Consider the following 17734-nt stretch of genomic DNA (forward strand, 5'->3'; position numbering starts at 1 on the left):
CGCAGACTGAAGGTCCATCACCATGAGAGGCACAAGTAGATGTGGGATACTGTAGAAGGATCACAATACCAAGACTTTGCAAGCAGCCTAATGCACCGCACCGGAGTGCGTACTAAACCCCGCGGCACAACACAAGAGCATATATGATCAAGAGTGCTACATGAACACGAACCTTGACTGCGAGCTCTGCCATAGGAGTTCAGAACGATTAACAACTTCGGGAGGTGGCTTGCATCATCATTGAGCAAAGAAGAACCGGGACAACACCAATAACACGAAGCTCGCCGCACCACAACAGCAGCCATGGGAGGGACTTGAGCAAGCACAACAACATGGATGACAGCGAAGGGCTTGACGAAGAGGCAAAGTCGACGGTGGTATGAGATGGCCGGGAAGGAGATGGGTGGATTGACGCATGGATTCTTGCGACACCTTCAAAAAGGTTAATGACACCCACGGACGCCATCATTACAGGGCTTTCGCCCGAGTCCACTGCTGTGCTGGGACCAAAGTGCTGGGACTCCACAGCAGCACCTTCAAGAAAAGGAAGCGGCGGCGTCGCCGTTGCTGCGGCTAGCAAGGAGCTAGGGAAGGGATTTCTCCCGGAGACAGAGCAGCAAAAGGTCTTCCGCAGACACTACACCACTGGCAACAAAATAACTCGAATCACGAAAAACAAGAGAGATGCATGGATGGATGAACGTAGATACAAGAGATTAACGGCCACTTCTTTCTTCATCATTAATTAACAAGTTGTTGACGGAACAGGGTCTTACACACGTAGTACATGCCAAACTTCAGATCCTTAAACAGACTCAAAGTCCCAAGCAGAAGAGAATCATGCTAGATAGTACTTACTAGTACTAGTAGCCAGGTACCATCAAACACAAAGCATGCATAAAACAACACACGATGAAGTAGAAGAGAACTGATGATGAACTGGCCATTTCTGCTCGTACAAGCAGATCCAAGAATGCTACTAGCTCCAATTCCGTCCGTACGTCGTCCTCTGGCGCATGTCCTCTCCACAGCAAACCTTCTTCCACGGGACGCCAACGGAATCGCCGAGGACCACCACCTAGGCAAAGACATCCGGCCGGCAGATTAGCCCGGATGGTACAAGCACAACCAACAAGATCTAACCCCGCAAAAAGGAAAAACCAAAGCAGCATGCATATGGTACATAGCGCAAGATCGAACTTACCTGCCGGAGGTAAGCACCATGAAGGAGCTAGCAGCGTTGTTGGAGCTTCAGACCGCCGCGCCGGCCCCTCCCGCCGCCGCCTGGGCCTGGCCATCCCCTCCCACCGCCAGGCCATCGCCGCGGCCCCGGATCCAGCGAACCACCTTCCTCGCCAAGTAAAAGCGTTGGACGAGGAACTCCACGGCCAACCAGCCGAGAAACACGGCCAAGAAGACGAGAGTCAGCTCCACCAGGACGGCGAGGAAGCCTTCACGGTCCATTATTACGCGGCTTTCCTCGAGCGTGATCGGCCGGAGGTACGCCGGCCCGTTATAAAGGCACGCAGGCTCTTGTTAGCCACAGCCGCGAGCATGTGACGGATGTGGCGCCGGCCCGCTGTGCATGCCCAGTTTCGTTGAGCTTTGCTACACATACAGGATGTTACAGGCATGAGGGGTTTACAGGGTGTTGTGGCGGTTTTTAATTGGTCATTAGTAGAGGCACGGGCCCACCCCATTGAAATCAGGGGGAGGGGTGTTTAGAAAGTTTGGAAGGAGCCTGTAGAAACATGTAAAAGCCTGTACGTCTAGCATTTTTGAGTTTCGTGCATGGATGTACCGGGATCGATGGTGAGGTGACACTGGTTTGGAGTGGGGGGATTCATTGGGTTGGCCGTCGCTGGGCCATGGTTTCACGTACGAGGAAAGCCGTGTAAGAGGCTAGCTGTGTGAGATTGTAGTTTAGCCAAGTGCATGACTAGAGCATGCATGTGCCGATCGATCAGCGTGTCCAAACCGTGGCAGCCAAAATATTCGTTCGTTAGGGAGTGTCGCGGACCACGGTTTCACGTACGAGGAAAGCCGCGTAAGATATGGTGTGTGAGGTCGTAGTTTCTACTCCCTCCGTTCCGAAATAATTGTCGTTGGAGGGGGTTTTCCGACCAGGTGAAAACGAGTGAAATTACCAAACTACCCCTCCCCCACCCATCGATTTGAAATCGCACGGGCCGTCGTCTTCCTCCGTCGCTCCTTCCCTCCGCGAGGACTCCATCGTCTTCCTCCGTCGCTCCTCCCCTTCGCCAGGCTCCTCCGTCGTCCACATCTCCGGCGCCTTTCCCCGCCGGTTGCCTGTGCCGCTCCAATCGAGAGCCTGATCCCCTCTGGTCGCCCTTCCTCGCCGCGATCGAAAGCTCCCTCACCGGCGGCCGCCTTTCCCCGCCGGTTGCCTGCTCCGCCGCAACTCCGAATCCTTCCCCGCTGGCCGCATATCCCTCGCCGGCCGCCTCCCTCCACTCCAACCGAGAGCTCGAGGTCAGCCGCCGCTGCTGCTCGCTGCTCCTTTCTGCTCCTGCATACGCACAATGATTTTGATCAGAATTGCTTGGATTTCTGCTGGATGAACACAGAGACAAAATAATTACTCCGTGTGTCCCTCTTCTGCTGGATGAACACAGAGTAATTATAATTATTCTGCTGGATTTCTGCTGGAGTAGTATACAGAATAAATTTTGGATTTCCTGTAATTTTGGAAACATCTTGATTGAACAGGAGTACTAGTATGAACAATAGTTTGATACACCAATGCTGCAAAACCTGCAATGCATCACTGGCATGTTACTTGTTCATCCAGTAGGCGTCCATGTTCCATTTGCTACTGGGACTGTGGAGCATATTAGCATTGCCCAGTAGCCATCCCACGAGCAGGTAGCTGGAATGTTAGGAAACAGGGAGATGTGGTGACCGTGACAGGTACCTGAACCATTGTAAACTGGAATATCTCTTCTTCCTCCGGGCGAGCTCCTCGGACTCAGACTCTCTGCTTAAACTGGTTCTGTCGGCACAATGAGATCGAGGGCATAACCTTCGTTAAAATTTGGACAGAAGAGACTAGTACTCGTGAATTTATTTAAGCGGCCAATTTGAACAAATAAAAGGATGACAAGGGGAACACCTCTTCGACCCATAGTCTGCTTAATACTCCAGGGAGTAGTAAGGATGATAACTGTTGACCATCAATGGTTAGAAGGGGAAAATATCTAGCTTACCTGTCCAAGATCAAACTGTCGTCCAAAATAAGTTGACCTTTCAAATGGATCAAAGCCTGCAAACTTTTGTATTTGAAGATATCGAAGGCAGAAGTGGGGAAAGCATCAAAAGCCTAATCTGTCACACTCTGACATACTGTTCCTATGGTTCTGAGTAGTGTCCTAACCAATGGTTCTGAGCAAAGAAACATATGCAATATCAAGTTAACATCATCACAGTCGGCACTAACTAGCAGAGGACTCCGGCAGCATGTAAACAACTTGACCTATGACATTTCAAATAAATGACTGAAAATAAACCACTACTAAGCTTGCACACTGATATGGAGCACTAAATGGCAGAATGATTAGCTAAAATGAATGTGAAATGTGAATAAGCCAATTCATTCTATTACCCCTGTTTTTGTAGAACAGAATAGAATAACAATTTGTCTATTCTTTTATTAATGGTTTTCTACTAGAAAGCATTGTAGTCTACACCTGTATGGTTTCAGGAAATTGCAACCAGGACACATCCAAAATTTCAAAGTATTACCAAAATTTCCACATGTAACGAGGGTTAAGCCAAAAGGCTCTTTGTGACAGGTTTCTTTCCGACGAGTCATTAGATCATACCTGGAAATAGTTGCATGACCACAACAGCAAGCTTCAACATAATTATTCAGCCGTAGTTAAGGCTGCTCGACCACCAAGGATAGAGTCCGGATGTCTTATATTGTGAGAAAATGACACTTCACCAACAGCTAGCTGCAGAACATGATGTTTGGTTATGATAGCATACCTTCGGCAAAATATGACAACAAAATAAAAGTATTAATGTGCTTGTAGCTGCAAAATCTTTACCCCTGTTTTTCAGGAGAAGAAAATGCTTCAGTTAGTTTAATTAACAGAAAATGTTTTGCTGATATTGATGCAAAACTACTCTTAATGCTACTGATGCATGACAAAGGAGTTCCTGCTACTCCTCTACACCATCTACTACTGCTTAATGATGCATCTTATACTACTGCTTCAAGATGTAGGAGTACTGAACATTTTCAATTAACAAGTTTCAGGAGAAAATGGATCTCCCAGATCTCAACTTCACTCCACCTGCAGAAGATGTGGATGAAATGGATGAAGATGCGGAAAATGAAATGGAAGGAGATACAGGAGAGGGGATGGAAGGAGATGAAATTGTTCAAAATCCAGGTACAGTTACAGTTGATCATTCCATCATTTCATCACTTGATCATTCCATCACTTCATCACTTGATCATTTCATTTAATCATTTCTCTGTTGTATGTCTTGGTACAGGTGTTGGGCAAGTTGCTAGGAAATATAAAACCCTCAATGACCAGCAAAAATTTGCTGCTTATGTAGCAATGCATACACTGTGTATGAGTAGAGGAGGCACTTTTTTGGGAACTGATAAGCAAGACATTGCAAAAAAATTTGGAGTGGGTGTTTGGAATATACAAAGAATTTGGAGGAAAGCAATGAAGCAAATTAGCGAAGGTAAAGAGGTGGATGTTTCTAATAAAAAAAGGAAATTCTGGAAGAAAGCCTAAGGACATTAACCTAGAAAAAATCCTAACGATCCCATTAAACAAAAGGTCTACCATTAGGTCACTTGCCTGGCAACTGGGATGTAGCCCCACCACACTTCATAGAAAGTTCATGTTAAACTTGATAAGGAGGCATACAAACTGTGTGAAGCCAGCTCTAAAGGACCAGAATAAGAAGGATAGGATGAAATTTTGTTTGTCGATGCTTGATGAGGCTACAACAGCAACTGCAAGGCCTAAGTTCAAGACTATGCATAATGTTGTCCATATCGACGAAAAGTGGTTTAACATGACAAAGAAGAATAAAACATATTATCTATTGGATGGGGAGGAAGAGCCTACGAGGCCTATACATGGTAACTGTATTGGCAAGGTTATGTTCTTGACGGCCGTTGCTAGGCCGAGGTGGGACAGTGAAGGAAACGTGACCTTCTCTGGGAAAATCGGTATCTGGCCATTCGTGAAGGAAGTTCCTGCTCAAAGGAGAAGCGACAACAGGCCCAGAGGTACAATAGAGACAAAATCAATAAAGGTCGACAGAAAAGTGATGAGGGAGTTCTTGATAGAGAAGGTCTTGCCAGCAATACAAGCTGTTTGGCCCGAAGGTGATGCTGGACAGACCATCTACATTCAGCAGGATAATGCTAAGCCCCATATCTTGCCAGATGACCCAGAATTTCTAGAAGCTGTCGCAAAAACTGGACTTCACATCAGAATAATACAACAGCCTCCCAACAGTCCTGATTTGAATGTGCTTGACCTTGGGTTTTTCAACTCGCTCCAATCCCTGACAGATTGTCTGAGTCCTAAAACACTACAAGACCTTATTAAGGGTGTTTTGGAGGAATTTGAAGGCTATGACGTTTACAAGCTCAACAGAATTTTCCTAACTCTGCAGACGTGCATGATTGAGATCCTAAACCATGCAGGGGGCAATGGGTATAAAATACCCCATGTAAACAAGGAAAGGCTTGAGGGGCTTGGGCAACTACCTCCAAGATTATCGTGCCATCCAGAGGTGTATGCAAATGCCCTGCACAACTTAGGTCTAATGGAGAGGGTTCAGTGATGAGGCATGTGCTGCTTGTGATGCTTGAGATGAGGCTTGTTCAGATGCTTGAGACGATGGTTCAGATGCTTGAGACGATGGTTCAGATGCTTGCGATGAGGCTGTGATGCTAGTGATGATGCTTGTGATGCTTGCGATGAGGCTGTGATGCCAGTGATGATGCTTGTGATGCTTGTGATGAGGTTGTGATGCTAGTGATGAGGCTGTGATGCCAGTGATGATGCTTGTGATGCTTGCGATGAGGCTGTGATGCTAGTGATGATGCTTGTGATGCTTGGATGAGGCTGTGATGCTAGTGATGATGCTTGTGATGCTTGTGATGAGGCTGTGATGCTAGTGATGATGCTTGTGATGCTTGTGATGAGGTTGTGATGCTAGTGATGAGGTTGTGATGCTTGCGATGAGGATGTGATGCTAGTGATGAGGTTGTGATGCCAGTGATGATGCTTGTGATGCTTGTGATGAGGTTGTGATGCTTGTCATGGTTGTAATAATCCATATTTAAGTATGTTGGAGTATGCTGTTTGTGTGGAGTATGTTGAAGTATGTCTAACTCCACTTGTATGTATAACTCCCTTTAAATTTTTACTCCAAGTATTTTTACTCCATATATTTTTACTCCATGTATTTTTTATTCCATATATTTTTACTCCATACTCCATTTGTATGTGTATATTTCTACTACTCCATTTGTATGATCACTCTCTGATACTCCATAATCCATAATAATCCCAAGAGAAGAGAAGAGAAGCAAAGAGAAGAGAGCAAGAGTAGAGAAGAGAAGAGTAAGAGAAGAGAAGAGAATTCTTTGCACTGCTCCTCTTCCTACTCCAAGAACTACTCCTACTCCTAACAGAAATTAATTAATTAACAGGGGTAGTTCTAAGGTGCAGAGTAGTTCTAAGAACTATTCCTACTCCTAAATTTAATTTACTGAAGAGAAGAGAAGTGAGTAGAGGAGAAGTGAAGAACACTAAATTACTCAAGCCTTGCTAAACAGCAAATCCTATACTCTAGCGCATAAAGTTCCTACAGAGCAAGCAATTGGCTTTCTTCCAATTAGCTTGATACTCCACAGATTAGGTTGCAGCAAAAATGCACTACAGAGCAAACAATTACTCCAAACAAGCACCATTGATCAGCATCCTACTCATGAAAACAAGCACTATTTGCACTTACAAATTCGGTGTGAATTACTGTACAGTAACACTGATCATGGGAGTACACAAGGTTTCAGTTAATTTAAGTGTAATTTATTTTCAATTACTGGTCAGTGCAATTGAGAGTTTATTTACTGTCATTATTTAAGTTGCGAGACAAACTGTGTGTGCATCCAAAAGAATTCGGCTATGAGTATCCGCTTACTAAGATTCAGTGCATCCTTTTCCTGAAGTTCAGCCAAGTGTTCTTTTTCCTGAATGCTCACCTGCAGCAGCCAATTTAATTAATGGAAAAGATTCACCTAGCAAGGTTTATTGACAGGAGTAAACACTAGCAATATTGACATGGAGTAGTTTATTTGACAGGAGTAAACAGTAACAGTAGCACAAGATTGTTGTAAGAACTTGTACAGTAAGAGCAGAAATGACAGTAAGATAATGTACTGAACTGTTTCAGTAGATAATGCAGCAGACAAGATTGATATTTTTTCTTATTTGGCTTAGAACTTGAGTGGATCGCAGGAGCTTACCCACCCATTGATTCACAAGGAAGCTGGTGAAGGAGCGGCAAAAGATTAAACATTCAAAAACAAGGAATGGAATGAAGTTTGATCCTGTTGATCAATGGTGTTTTTGGGGTGTTTTTGCACAACCTTTTTGTCTGCCATGCAAGAATGTGTGCTAAACCTATCTGTCTAAAGCAAGCAAGCACCAAACAATTTGCCTGCTAAACCTGTCTGCTCCAATCTGTTTGTTGAAGTCTACTTGCACAAATTCATCTGCTGCTACTTGCTCCAAGAACAAGAAGAGAAGAGAAGAGAAGAGCAGCAATCTTGCACAAGCTGAGCATAAACGACATCGACCAAGCTGAGTATTTAAACGACATCGACCAAGCTGAGCATAAACAAAATTACCAATACTCAAGGGTATTGCCTGAACAGAGTAATTCATTCTGTTCTCTCCCTCATCTTGCACAACCTGTCTTTCTGCAATGCCACATAAGCATGTGTGCTAAACCTGTCTACTCCTGCTAATGCTTACACAAATCTCTACAAGATCTACTTGATCAAATCAGTATGTACTATTGTCCACATAAGCCAGTATGTACTGCTCAAAGCCATGAGATGCTGGTTTGGTCTCTACATTTTGTCCCCAATCAGAAGAATTCAGAATTTATAGACTAGCTGATCAATCAAATTATGCCATGAAACAGAGAACAATGCCGCACCAGGAGTGTCCTCTTAAGGCTGTTTCTGCTCTTCCATTGCCTCCATGGAAGATTCATCAAGCTCTGCATCCCCAAAACCGAACCATCAAATTTTACTAATCCGGTCTGGATTCAGAAACCAACGAGCTTCAGTAACTAAAGGGAAATCCCGCCCATTTCCTATGTCCACTATGCTTACCAATTTTTTGGTCACCCCCTCCCCTTCTTGATTTGATGAATCAGATGTCTCCAAGTCTGAACATGGGAAGCCAAGCGGTCAACAATCACAAGGAAACGATGAACAAGACACAAGCAACTGCAAAGATGTTGAAGAAGAGCGTATGGATTTGATCTTCTTGCCTTGGTCCGTGGAGGAGACTGTCCGGGGTGTGGAGTCGTCCACATGTACCGGGGTGAATCGCGAGGAAGCTGAAAGAAATCTTCAGTAAGAACACACGACGATACGATACAGAGGAGAGAGGACAAGAAAGAAGAAGACCAGGTTGGTTGGGCATGAGAATCCAGAAGACTGACCGTCGGGGCCCTGCAGGAAGCGGCCAGTGAAGACGACGAGGACAAGGACGGACACCACGAGGAGGGCGGCGAAGGGCGCACTGACCCTGCGGCGCCAGATGCCGCCCAACTCATGAGGCCCCAGCCGAGCTCGGCGTGCCCTCCTGCTCAAGCTGCTCCAGCCACTAGCGGCGCCTGCCCGCCTTGGCCTCCCGCGCCCGCCGCCCCTAGGTCCTTCACCAGCGTGGCTTGCCGCAGCTCGTACACCACCTCCTCGTTCGTCGTCCGCGTCACCACCAGGCTCGGCCTCGGCGCCGCGCCGCCCCTCGACCTCCATGCCGCGGCGGGGAGCAGGCCGCCGCCCATGTGTACTTCAAACGTCGCATCCACCACCTCCGTCGCCAGATCCAAAGCAGGCGCACGCGGATCCAGCTCCTCCATCGCCATAAGCTCGCCGTCGGAGCAAAAATCTGAACTTTGACCTTGGACGCGGGGTGTGAGTGGAGCAGGGTGCGAGTGGACGACGGGTGTGAGTAGAGGCGGAAGAATGATGGCGGCGACGGGAAGTGATGGTGGCCGCTAGGCCGGCGTGGTGGTGGCCGGCGAGGTGAGCGAGGTGGTGGCCGGCGAGGTGGTCGAGGTGGTGGCCGGCGAGAGGCGAAGGGGAGGAGAGCGACGAGTGAGGGTAAAATGGGAAAGTGCGTTAATTTCGTAACGTGGCTGAAATTGTACTGGAGTTGTCCAACGACAATTATTTCGGAACAGAGGGAGTACCTAACAAGTGCATGTGCAGCAGCAAGTCACCATAAGTCATATGGATGACGACGGGAGTAGGGGACGTGAGATGGCAGGGTGAGATCGAATGCACACGGTAGATAAAGACGGAGAACTAGAGCAATTGGTGCCAATTGATCAGCGTGTCCAAACTATGGCATTCAAAATGTTCGTTCGTTAGGGAGTGTCGCAGACCACGGTTTCACGTACGAGGAAAGCCACGTAAGATATGCCGTGTGAGGTCGTAGTTTCTACGTAATAAGTGCATGTGCAGCACCAAGTCATCATAAGTCGCATGAATGACGACGGGAGTAGAGGACGTGAGATGACAGGGTGAGATCGAGTGCACACAGTAGCTAAAGACGGCGAGCTAGAGCATGCATGTCCCGACGATCAGCGTGTCCAAACAGTGGCAGACAAGAAAAAGTACTCTGTATGTTTACGTAATTATGATGGGTGAAAGGTTTCTTCTACAGACATGTTTTTTCTAAGTTTTTCACAAAAGCTTGGACATGGTAACATTGCTGAGAATAAATAGCTAGTGAGTTTTTGTATCAATGTATGTGATCACCATGATTTATCCGACATTTTATTGTTAACTTAGTACTAAAAAATGGACTTTAGCTAGTATATTGAATAAATCCACAATCATTGGCTTACCAAAAAACATGATTTTATTGAGTATGCCAGAAGTACACAATCATTGGCTGATCAGACTGCACTGTTGCAAGGTTGTGTGGCGCGGGTTGAGAGCTTTCTGGAACGAGCGGAGGTTGCTCTGAGTAGACTATCCCTTGTGCCGGCTCTGTTGCAGACCACTCTGGCGTCACATTCTCCTTGTGCGGCCGGTGTTTGCTCCACGGAAGACAGGGGTGAGGAGTTGTATGGCTCTTTCTCCCCTCGTGTTGGAGTCTCATCGTCGGTGCCTACCTCCCCTCCTATGGTGTCTTCCACTGAGGGCGAGTCCATCGCCGTGCTTGTGGCTCCCGTGCTGCAGATCATGCCCGAGCTTAGGGAGTTATGCATGAGTCTATCAGTGGAGCATACGAAGGTGGACATGTCGGCGGCCTCGATTGAAGGACAAGTTTCGCCTCTGTCAAGTAAGCTGTTGGAGGTCCCTTTGGTTGATGATGCTAAAGGGAAGGCAGCTACAATTTCGTGATGGTAGTGCTCAGTGTTTCGTGTTGTCCAGGCAGCTTTGGTCTTTTGAGTCGTAGAAGCGTTGATGGTTGTGAGTGTGTTGGGAGCATTTGGCGGACCGTCTACGTGGTCGTGAGAGTGAGTCGCTTCTGGAGTGTCACTTTTGTATCGGTTTTCGCCCGGTTTTCCGTAAATTAACCGGGCAATTCTTTTCTTCTTAATTAATCAATGAGACATTCCTTTTGCATCCGTTTTGAAAAAAAGGGAACCTATAATGGCCCTACTTCAAAAAAAAGGGAACCTATAATGGCCCTACCAACCCATTATCCCCTGTTTTTGTTCGTGATCTATAAATACAAATATTTTGGCTCAAGTTTTTTGAAATCGTATAAAGGATTTTAGATTGGTTTTTAGCGCCAAGACTGCCATCATGCAATGATTAAACTCACATGTGCTTGAAGGGCTCAAAGTATATACCACGAAAACAAGAGAGATGCATGGATGGATGGATGAAGCGTAGTTACTCCCTCCGGTCCTTTTTACTCTGCATATTAGGTTTGATCGAAGTCAATCTCATCCAACTTTGACCAAATTTATACAAAAAATTATAGACATTCACATAACAACACCAATATCATTAGATTCATCTTGGAATATATTTTCATATTATATTTATTACATATTATAGATGCTAATAATTTCTAATATAAATTTGATCAAACTTAGCAAAGTTTGACTTTCGGCAAATCCAATGTGCAGAGTAAAAAGGACCGGAGGGAGTACACAGAGATTAACGGCCACCTCTCCCTTCATTAATTAACAAGTTGTTGACGGAACAGGGTCTCAGTGACACGTAGTACTACATGCCAAACTTCAGATCCATCTACTATACTTGGCAGAAATCACATATTTGACCTGAGGCAGAAATCAATTCACAAACTGACCTGCTTTCAAAAAAAATTCACTCTGCTGACCCTTCGGTGTGACGCCCGACAGCTGGGCGTCGCAACCTACTGTGCAGCACCCATCACTTAGGCGCCATACTTGCTGCCAGCGTGGCAGCCCTGGTCCAGCTACGGCCCCACACGCACCTGTGCAGCGCCTAAGTCTTAGGCGCCACACATGTAATGTGCAGCGCCTAGCTCGTGGGCGCTGCACAGTCTGTGTTCCACTTGGGCTGGCCCCACCCTCTCTCCCCTCCCACCCCCACCCCACACACCCCCACCCCACACAAACCCTAAGGCTTGCGGCCCTCCTCTCTTCCCCTCTCCCCCCCTCTCAAATCCTTCTCAAATCTTGCAAATCCGGAGTATTTGACCGTGGATTTCGAAGCCAACCCCTCCCTTAAGGTAATCTCCTCCCATCCCCTCGTTTTCATCCATAGGAATTGTCACATTTGCTCAAATCTTGCTAGTTTGGGGGAAAACCCTAGTTTTGACTTGGATTTGCAAATTTGTGTTGAATGATGTTATGTTTCTTTGCTAACTTGGGTTGGTTAAGCTTCCATAGTATGCTAGGGTTAGGGTTATGTGTGTTTGATGTTGGTGTTAGGGTTATGCTATGGTTATGGTTGTTTTATATGTTAGGGCATATGTGTGCAAATATTTTTCTTAAGTATTTACTTGATATATGTGTGTTTTTGATTATTGTAGGGATGGGGAGAACATGTGTTTATGTTCATCATGTGGATAGAGAGGCCTTTTTGAAAGGCAATGTTGAGACGGACCCGAATGAGCTTGACATGGTGTTTGAGAGTAGTCCTAGCTATGCGGAGCTTTTGGAACAAGTGAGGAAAGATTTGAATTGGACGGACCCAAGTGACGTTGTTGAGTTCGAGGGAAGGCATAATGTTGGTTTTGGAATTCACATCCGTTGAAAGACAATGCGTGTGAACTCCGAGCAACGTTGGGTTGCATACAAGGAGACGGTTGCCGAATCTCTAGACAAGGCTCTTGAGTTATTTGTCTCCAAGAAGGTTGAGTCTACTTTGAATTTAGACTTGAACCGGAACCCCTCCCCGTTGGTTGCTAGCACTCCCCCACCCATGAACCAAGATCAAATGAGTGAACCACAATTCACGCAACAAGATTGGCCAACATTGAGCCCGACTCCAAACAACCAAAATGAAGGTTTTGAAGAGGAGAATGATGAGTACGAGGAGGATGACAACGAAGTTGACCTCCATGACAACAATGTGGGTGATCTCGACCAATATCATGTGCAAGAGACAATGGACCAATCCATCCCTTTTTCCCGTGCATATGCATCGGACTCGGATGACGATGGTCCCGATGAAGAAGTTGATGAGGAGGGGTTCACGCCGAAGGAGGCCGAAGCATTCAAGAAGGTATTCGGGCGGGATCCCAAGACACCATTGTTCAAGGATCTTAGTCTCGCGGATGAAGCCGTTGTGGATGGTGGCAAATGCATATCTCTTGGAGCTAGGCCAAGTTCTCACCGTGATTTGGAAGACGGCAAGAACGGGATATATCCCAGTTGTGAGTTTCAATCCTTCTTGGAATTGAAGATGTGGCTCGACAACTACTCGGTTACACATTATCGTCCACATAAAGTGGCCAACTCGGATGTTAATGTGCGTTACACGGTCAAATGTGAAGTGCCAACATGTCCATGGATTGTGCGTGCAAGGCCATGGAAAGGAGGTCCCACTTGGCGCATAGTGAGTTGTCTACCAACTCACATGTGCCGACACAAGAATGCGGATGGCAAGCTTGTGCACCAACAACACAGACAACTCACGTCCGAGTTCATTGCTTACAGGCTATCCAACCAAATATCCACACTTCCAATAATGAGCATCAAGAGTGTCATTGACCTTGTGAAGGCCATGCTTATGATCGTGCACTTCCAACTAACGCCTATGACCAACCACCGGTAAGCTCGAGAAGTAAAATGTTACTCTGAAATGTGTGTCAACACTAACAACAAATTTTTATGCAGTCACCGCCTACTCTATGCAAGTACTTCACGTGGATAGATCTTGAAGTGCCAGAAGATGTGAAAGAGGACCAATACGCAGATTGTCTTAGGCGGCAACGGAGGTTCGAAGAATCGTTTCGAAGGGGCTTGGAGGAAGAGCATCGTCAGAAGGAGAGGATGGAGCGGAAGAAACGAGAGGAGGAGAGGGCACGCCAAGCGAAACTTGCTCGTGAGGAGGAGAGGGAAAGAAAGCTTGCAAAGGCTCGCGAGGCGCAAGAGGAGGACTCGGCACGTGACAAGAAGGGGAAATGGCCTCGCTCTACTCAGTAGGGACTTCGCTTCGGTGCACTCCTCGTCAACTATCTTCTAATGAATGTGTTGTGAAGTTGTGAGGGCATGTGAGATGTTGGTGAACTATCTTCTAGGGCAAGCTGCCATTTGTCATTTGTAATGAATGTGTCGTGAACCATGTCGTACTAATGTTTGAATTATCTTAAGTTATGAACATCGTCGGCATAAAATTTGTGTTTGTTCATATTGCTGTGATGCTGCAGTCATTGTAAGTATTATGGATGTAGTGGGAGTAGCCATGGGAGTAACTGTTGGCTTTCTGGATAGCCATGGCAGTAGTGCAGCGCCTAAGGGTAGGGCGCTGCACTGTACAGTGCAGCGCCTAACTGTTGGGCGCCACACAGTACAGTGCAGCGCCTAAACGTTGGGCGCTGCAGTGTTGCTATAAGCAAAACTGCAGAAACAGATGCCATTTTGGGTGGGGTGCAGCAGCACTCAAATAACTAAAACATCAATAAAAGTACTATAAACTGGACATGCTAAGCAAAGAGAACTAATAACTTGAACATCACATCATTTAAGACAATTCAAGTTTGCTTCAAGTTTGCAAACACAAATACCATAACATAACCTCACAAGTTAATCAACCTCACAAGTTCACAAGTTCATCATATAACATAACCTCACAAGTTCATCAACCTAACACAAAGCACTAATGCCTTCCACGCGTGTTCCTGGTGCCACGCCTGCAGGTAATCTTCTTCTTTTTAGGAGCACGAGGCTCCTCTTCATGCACTTCCTCCTCCGCCTGCGGCTCCGCCTCCGCCTCCTCCTCCGCCTCATCATCCAATCTAGCCATCCGCGAGGTCCCTACGACCACCTTTGGGTTGCCTCTGTTGTCATAGTCGTTGGGCGTGTACCGGCGTCTGGGCTGCCTAGGCTTGAACACATATGCGGACCGAGCTTGAGCGTCCGCCAAAGTCATGTCATCATCAAGCTCATCGCCCTATCACACAACGAAACAATATGGTGAAGGCCGATGTCGTAATCAAGTGAGAATCACATCTAAATGATTAGTCATACCTCTTGGGTGATCCCACCCTCATCATCCACATAAGCATATGAGGAACTCACATCGTCCCCCTCATGGTGAGGTGCGGGGTCTGATGGTGTACCAGACCTAGAGGCAGATGGTTCATCATATTCAGGATCACGGCAACCGAGAAGGTTCGATAACCGCCTTAACTTCTTGGCCTGACGTTGTAACATGAACAAGTGTGTAAGATATCAAACTTCGCAACATAGACTGGCTCTCATAGTGAATGCGATATGTACCTTGAGGAATGCTCGTAGTGAACCATCATCATTGCCAGTTCCAACCGGTGTCTTCTCCAGAATAGACTGGCTCTCATCAGCTGCTTTCTTGATCTCGGTGCACTGCGGATGAGAAAAAATAAATGCGTTAGCCATTCAAACATGTGTAATACGGTCAACAGGAAAGTAAAGAGGGGAACACTTTACCACATAGTTAATCACCGGAACAGCAGGCACTCCTTGCCCTAGCCTGACATCTCTGTTGTACTTCCCCTTTGCTAGATCCTCAAAGTTTACGGGTTCTTCAAGAATATCCTCATTATATGCCGGCGGGCATATCTCAACTCGAGTAGTTCCAATAAACCATCGTACTTAGTTATCAAAAGCAAGTGAGTTGTGCTCACGAAGCGGGGCGCGTGCAGTGCTACGAGCTTGCTCCACACAAAGCTGGAAGCGGGTAACATACGCAGAATGATGCTTGGCCCAGTCCTTTATCTTCCGTTGCCTTCTCCTGTCCAACCTGCGTGGTATAAAACCAAACATTAGCACAATCAAAAGGAGTCCCGATGATTAGACAATATGCACACATGCTCTCTTACCTATGAAGTGCTTTATTCGTGTCCACCCAATCCGGCGGGTGAGGCTGGAAAAGACCAAACTGACGATACACGCGATGCGGCAAATGAAACTCAACCGCCCAGTTGCATATCAATGGGCACCGCATAAGCCAGAGATCCTTATCCCGCAAGCACATCGGGTTGAGGCGGAAGTCCGTGGTGTACCCCAAGCTCTCACCCGCGCCATATGGCTGCCATTCCACCTATGAAATAGGGCAACAATACAAATTTGATAACTATTTTTCAAGCAAGCATGAGAAAGGACTAAAGTAATGACCTCCTTACCTGCTCAGGCGTAATTGTGTCGAACTCGGCAATGTACTTTTGGTACATGAGATTGACATCGTTCGTCATCTCGGAAACGATATCCCACTTGTAAGCCCACGTGGGGCGCCGTAATTCGTCATGTTCATCTGCATACCAAGGATCAAACCTGACGCTCTTCGGGCGTCCAACAGGCAGACGCTCCCAGCTCCATACAGAAAGTAGAAGCAGATTACCACCAATGCCTGCACTAGGTGTGATCCTGCAACACGCATCATCCAGCTACATATGAAAGAAAAACAATGTTAACTTGACAGCAAGCTTGCATTGCTAATGAATAAATGAGTTGATCACAAAACAGACCAACTACCTGTCGGTACAAGTAGGCAAGAGTCGCTGAACCCCAGCTCCATTTGCTATCGAAGACGGTCAACGCCTTCAGCCACATCCATGGAGCGTTCTTGCCAGTGGAGTCAGGAAACAAAGTCCTCGACACAATGTACCACATATACACACGAGCATGTGTCTGGATCACATCATCAGTTGCATCCGGAGGGCACGTCGCAAAGTTATTTTGAATCCACGTGAAAGCAGCTCCAGCTGCCTTCCTTTCCCTCTTCTTCTTCTCTTCTCCCTCCTCTACATCATCCTCAGCCTCGGTAGGAGCCATACCGATAAGAGCAATCATCTGCTCGCGCCACCCATCAGAATCGGTGCTCATACATAGAGGCCTCCCGTCAATAGCAAGAACGGTGATCAACGAGACATCCTCGAGCGTCACGGTCATCTCCCCGGTCCGAAGATGGAAACTGTGGGTCTCTGGCCTCCACCGATCAACAAGAGCGGACACCAGTGGAGCGTTCAGATTCGGCGTGGACCGGCTGACCAACAGAATCCACGGGAGTAGTCCTGCCTGCTTGATGTACGGTGTGTACCGCTCATCGTAAGGCATGGCAGGACCAGAGACCCCGTGATACCGAATCTTCAGAGGTTCAAGCTTCTGCAAAAAACAAGTAATGACAAATCTTAGGGCATGTAAATTTCAACTAAACGCAAATTTGCAAAAGATTTAGAGTACTCATTATTACCTTATCCTTCTCGCGCATCATGTAGGACCGGTGTTGCACGTCGTAGACATCGTCCAGAAGCCAAACCATCCTTACAATTTCAAACAATAAACATACATGAGTTCATCTCAAATATCGGAAAACACTCAACATCTAATATATATCTAAAAAAACTCAACATCTCACATATAGCTACAAAACTCAACATCTCATAATTATCTACAAAACTAGGCATCTCATATATATCTAAAAAAATAAACAATCTAGGTTTAACTAACAAGAATCATATACTACCGGATATGACTACACATCCTCCATCACAACACCGAAAGAGTTTCCACCTAACGAATGAACACCGGATATGAACACCGGATATGACTACACATCCTCCATCACAACAAGAATCATATACTACCGGATATGACTACCAATTCTTTTGGTTGCAATGAATGTGTGCTCATTCTGAAACACCGAAAGCCTGCCTTGACCACATTTGAACAATAGCATTGCTGCCTTGTCGGCTCTCTGCATACTTGTAAAACTAAATAAAATTTTGATAGTTGTTTTCAAAGTACTTGCCATTGATGAGAAAAGGATTCCACA

General features: G+C 46.4%; 1 protein-coding gene across 5 annotated transcripts; it reads right to left on the reverse strand.

Moving 5' to 3' along the window:
* Window positions 1-716: 716 nt before the first annotated feature.
* LOC123068240 (uncharacterized) lies at window positions 717-9504 on the reverse strand. Of its 5 annotated transcripts, none has more exons than XM_044490783.1 (9): window positions 8746-9504; window positions 8572-8640; window positions 8411-8466; window positions 8233-8295; window positions 7210-7270; window positions 3843-3974; window positions 2936-3013; window positions 1205-2530; window positions 717-1078 (listed from the first exon to the last, which is right to left on the reverse strand). In XM_044490783.1, exons 1-6 carry the CDS (start codon window positions 9059-9061, stop codon window positions 3961-3963), a joined length of 579 nt encoding a protein of 192 aa, XP_044346718.1. In that variant the 5' UTR covers window positions 9062-9504; the 3' UTR covers window positions 717-1078; window positions 1205-2530; window positions 2936-3013; window positions 3843-3960. The 5 variants fall into 5 exon arrangements, with proteins under 5 accessions (XP_044346718.1, XP_044346709.1, XP_044346693.1 ...); XM_044490774.1 differs by having other exon boundaries at window positions 2936-3242; XM_044490758.1 differs by having other exon boundaries at window positions 3134-3974.
* Between the last annotated feature and the right edge of the window lie 8230 nt (window positions 9505-17734).

The sequence above is a fragment of the Triticum aestivum genome, chromosome 1A (assembly GCF_018294505.1).
Source record: "Triticum aestivum cultivar Chinese Spring chromosome 1A, IWGSC CS RefSeq v2.1, whole genome shotgun sequence".
NCBI lineage: Eukaryota > Viridiplantae > Streptophyta > Magnoliopsida > Poales > Poaceae > Triticum > Triticum aestivum.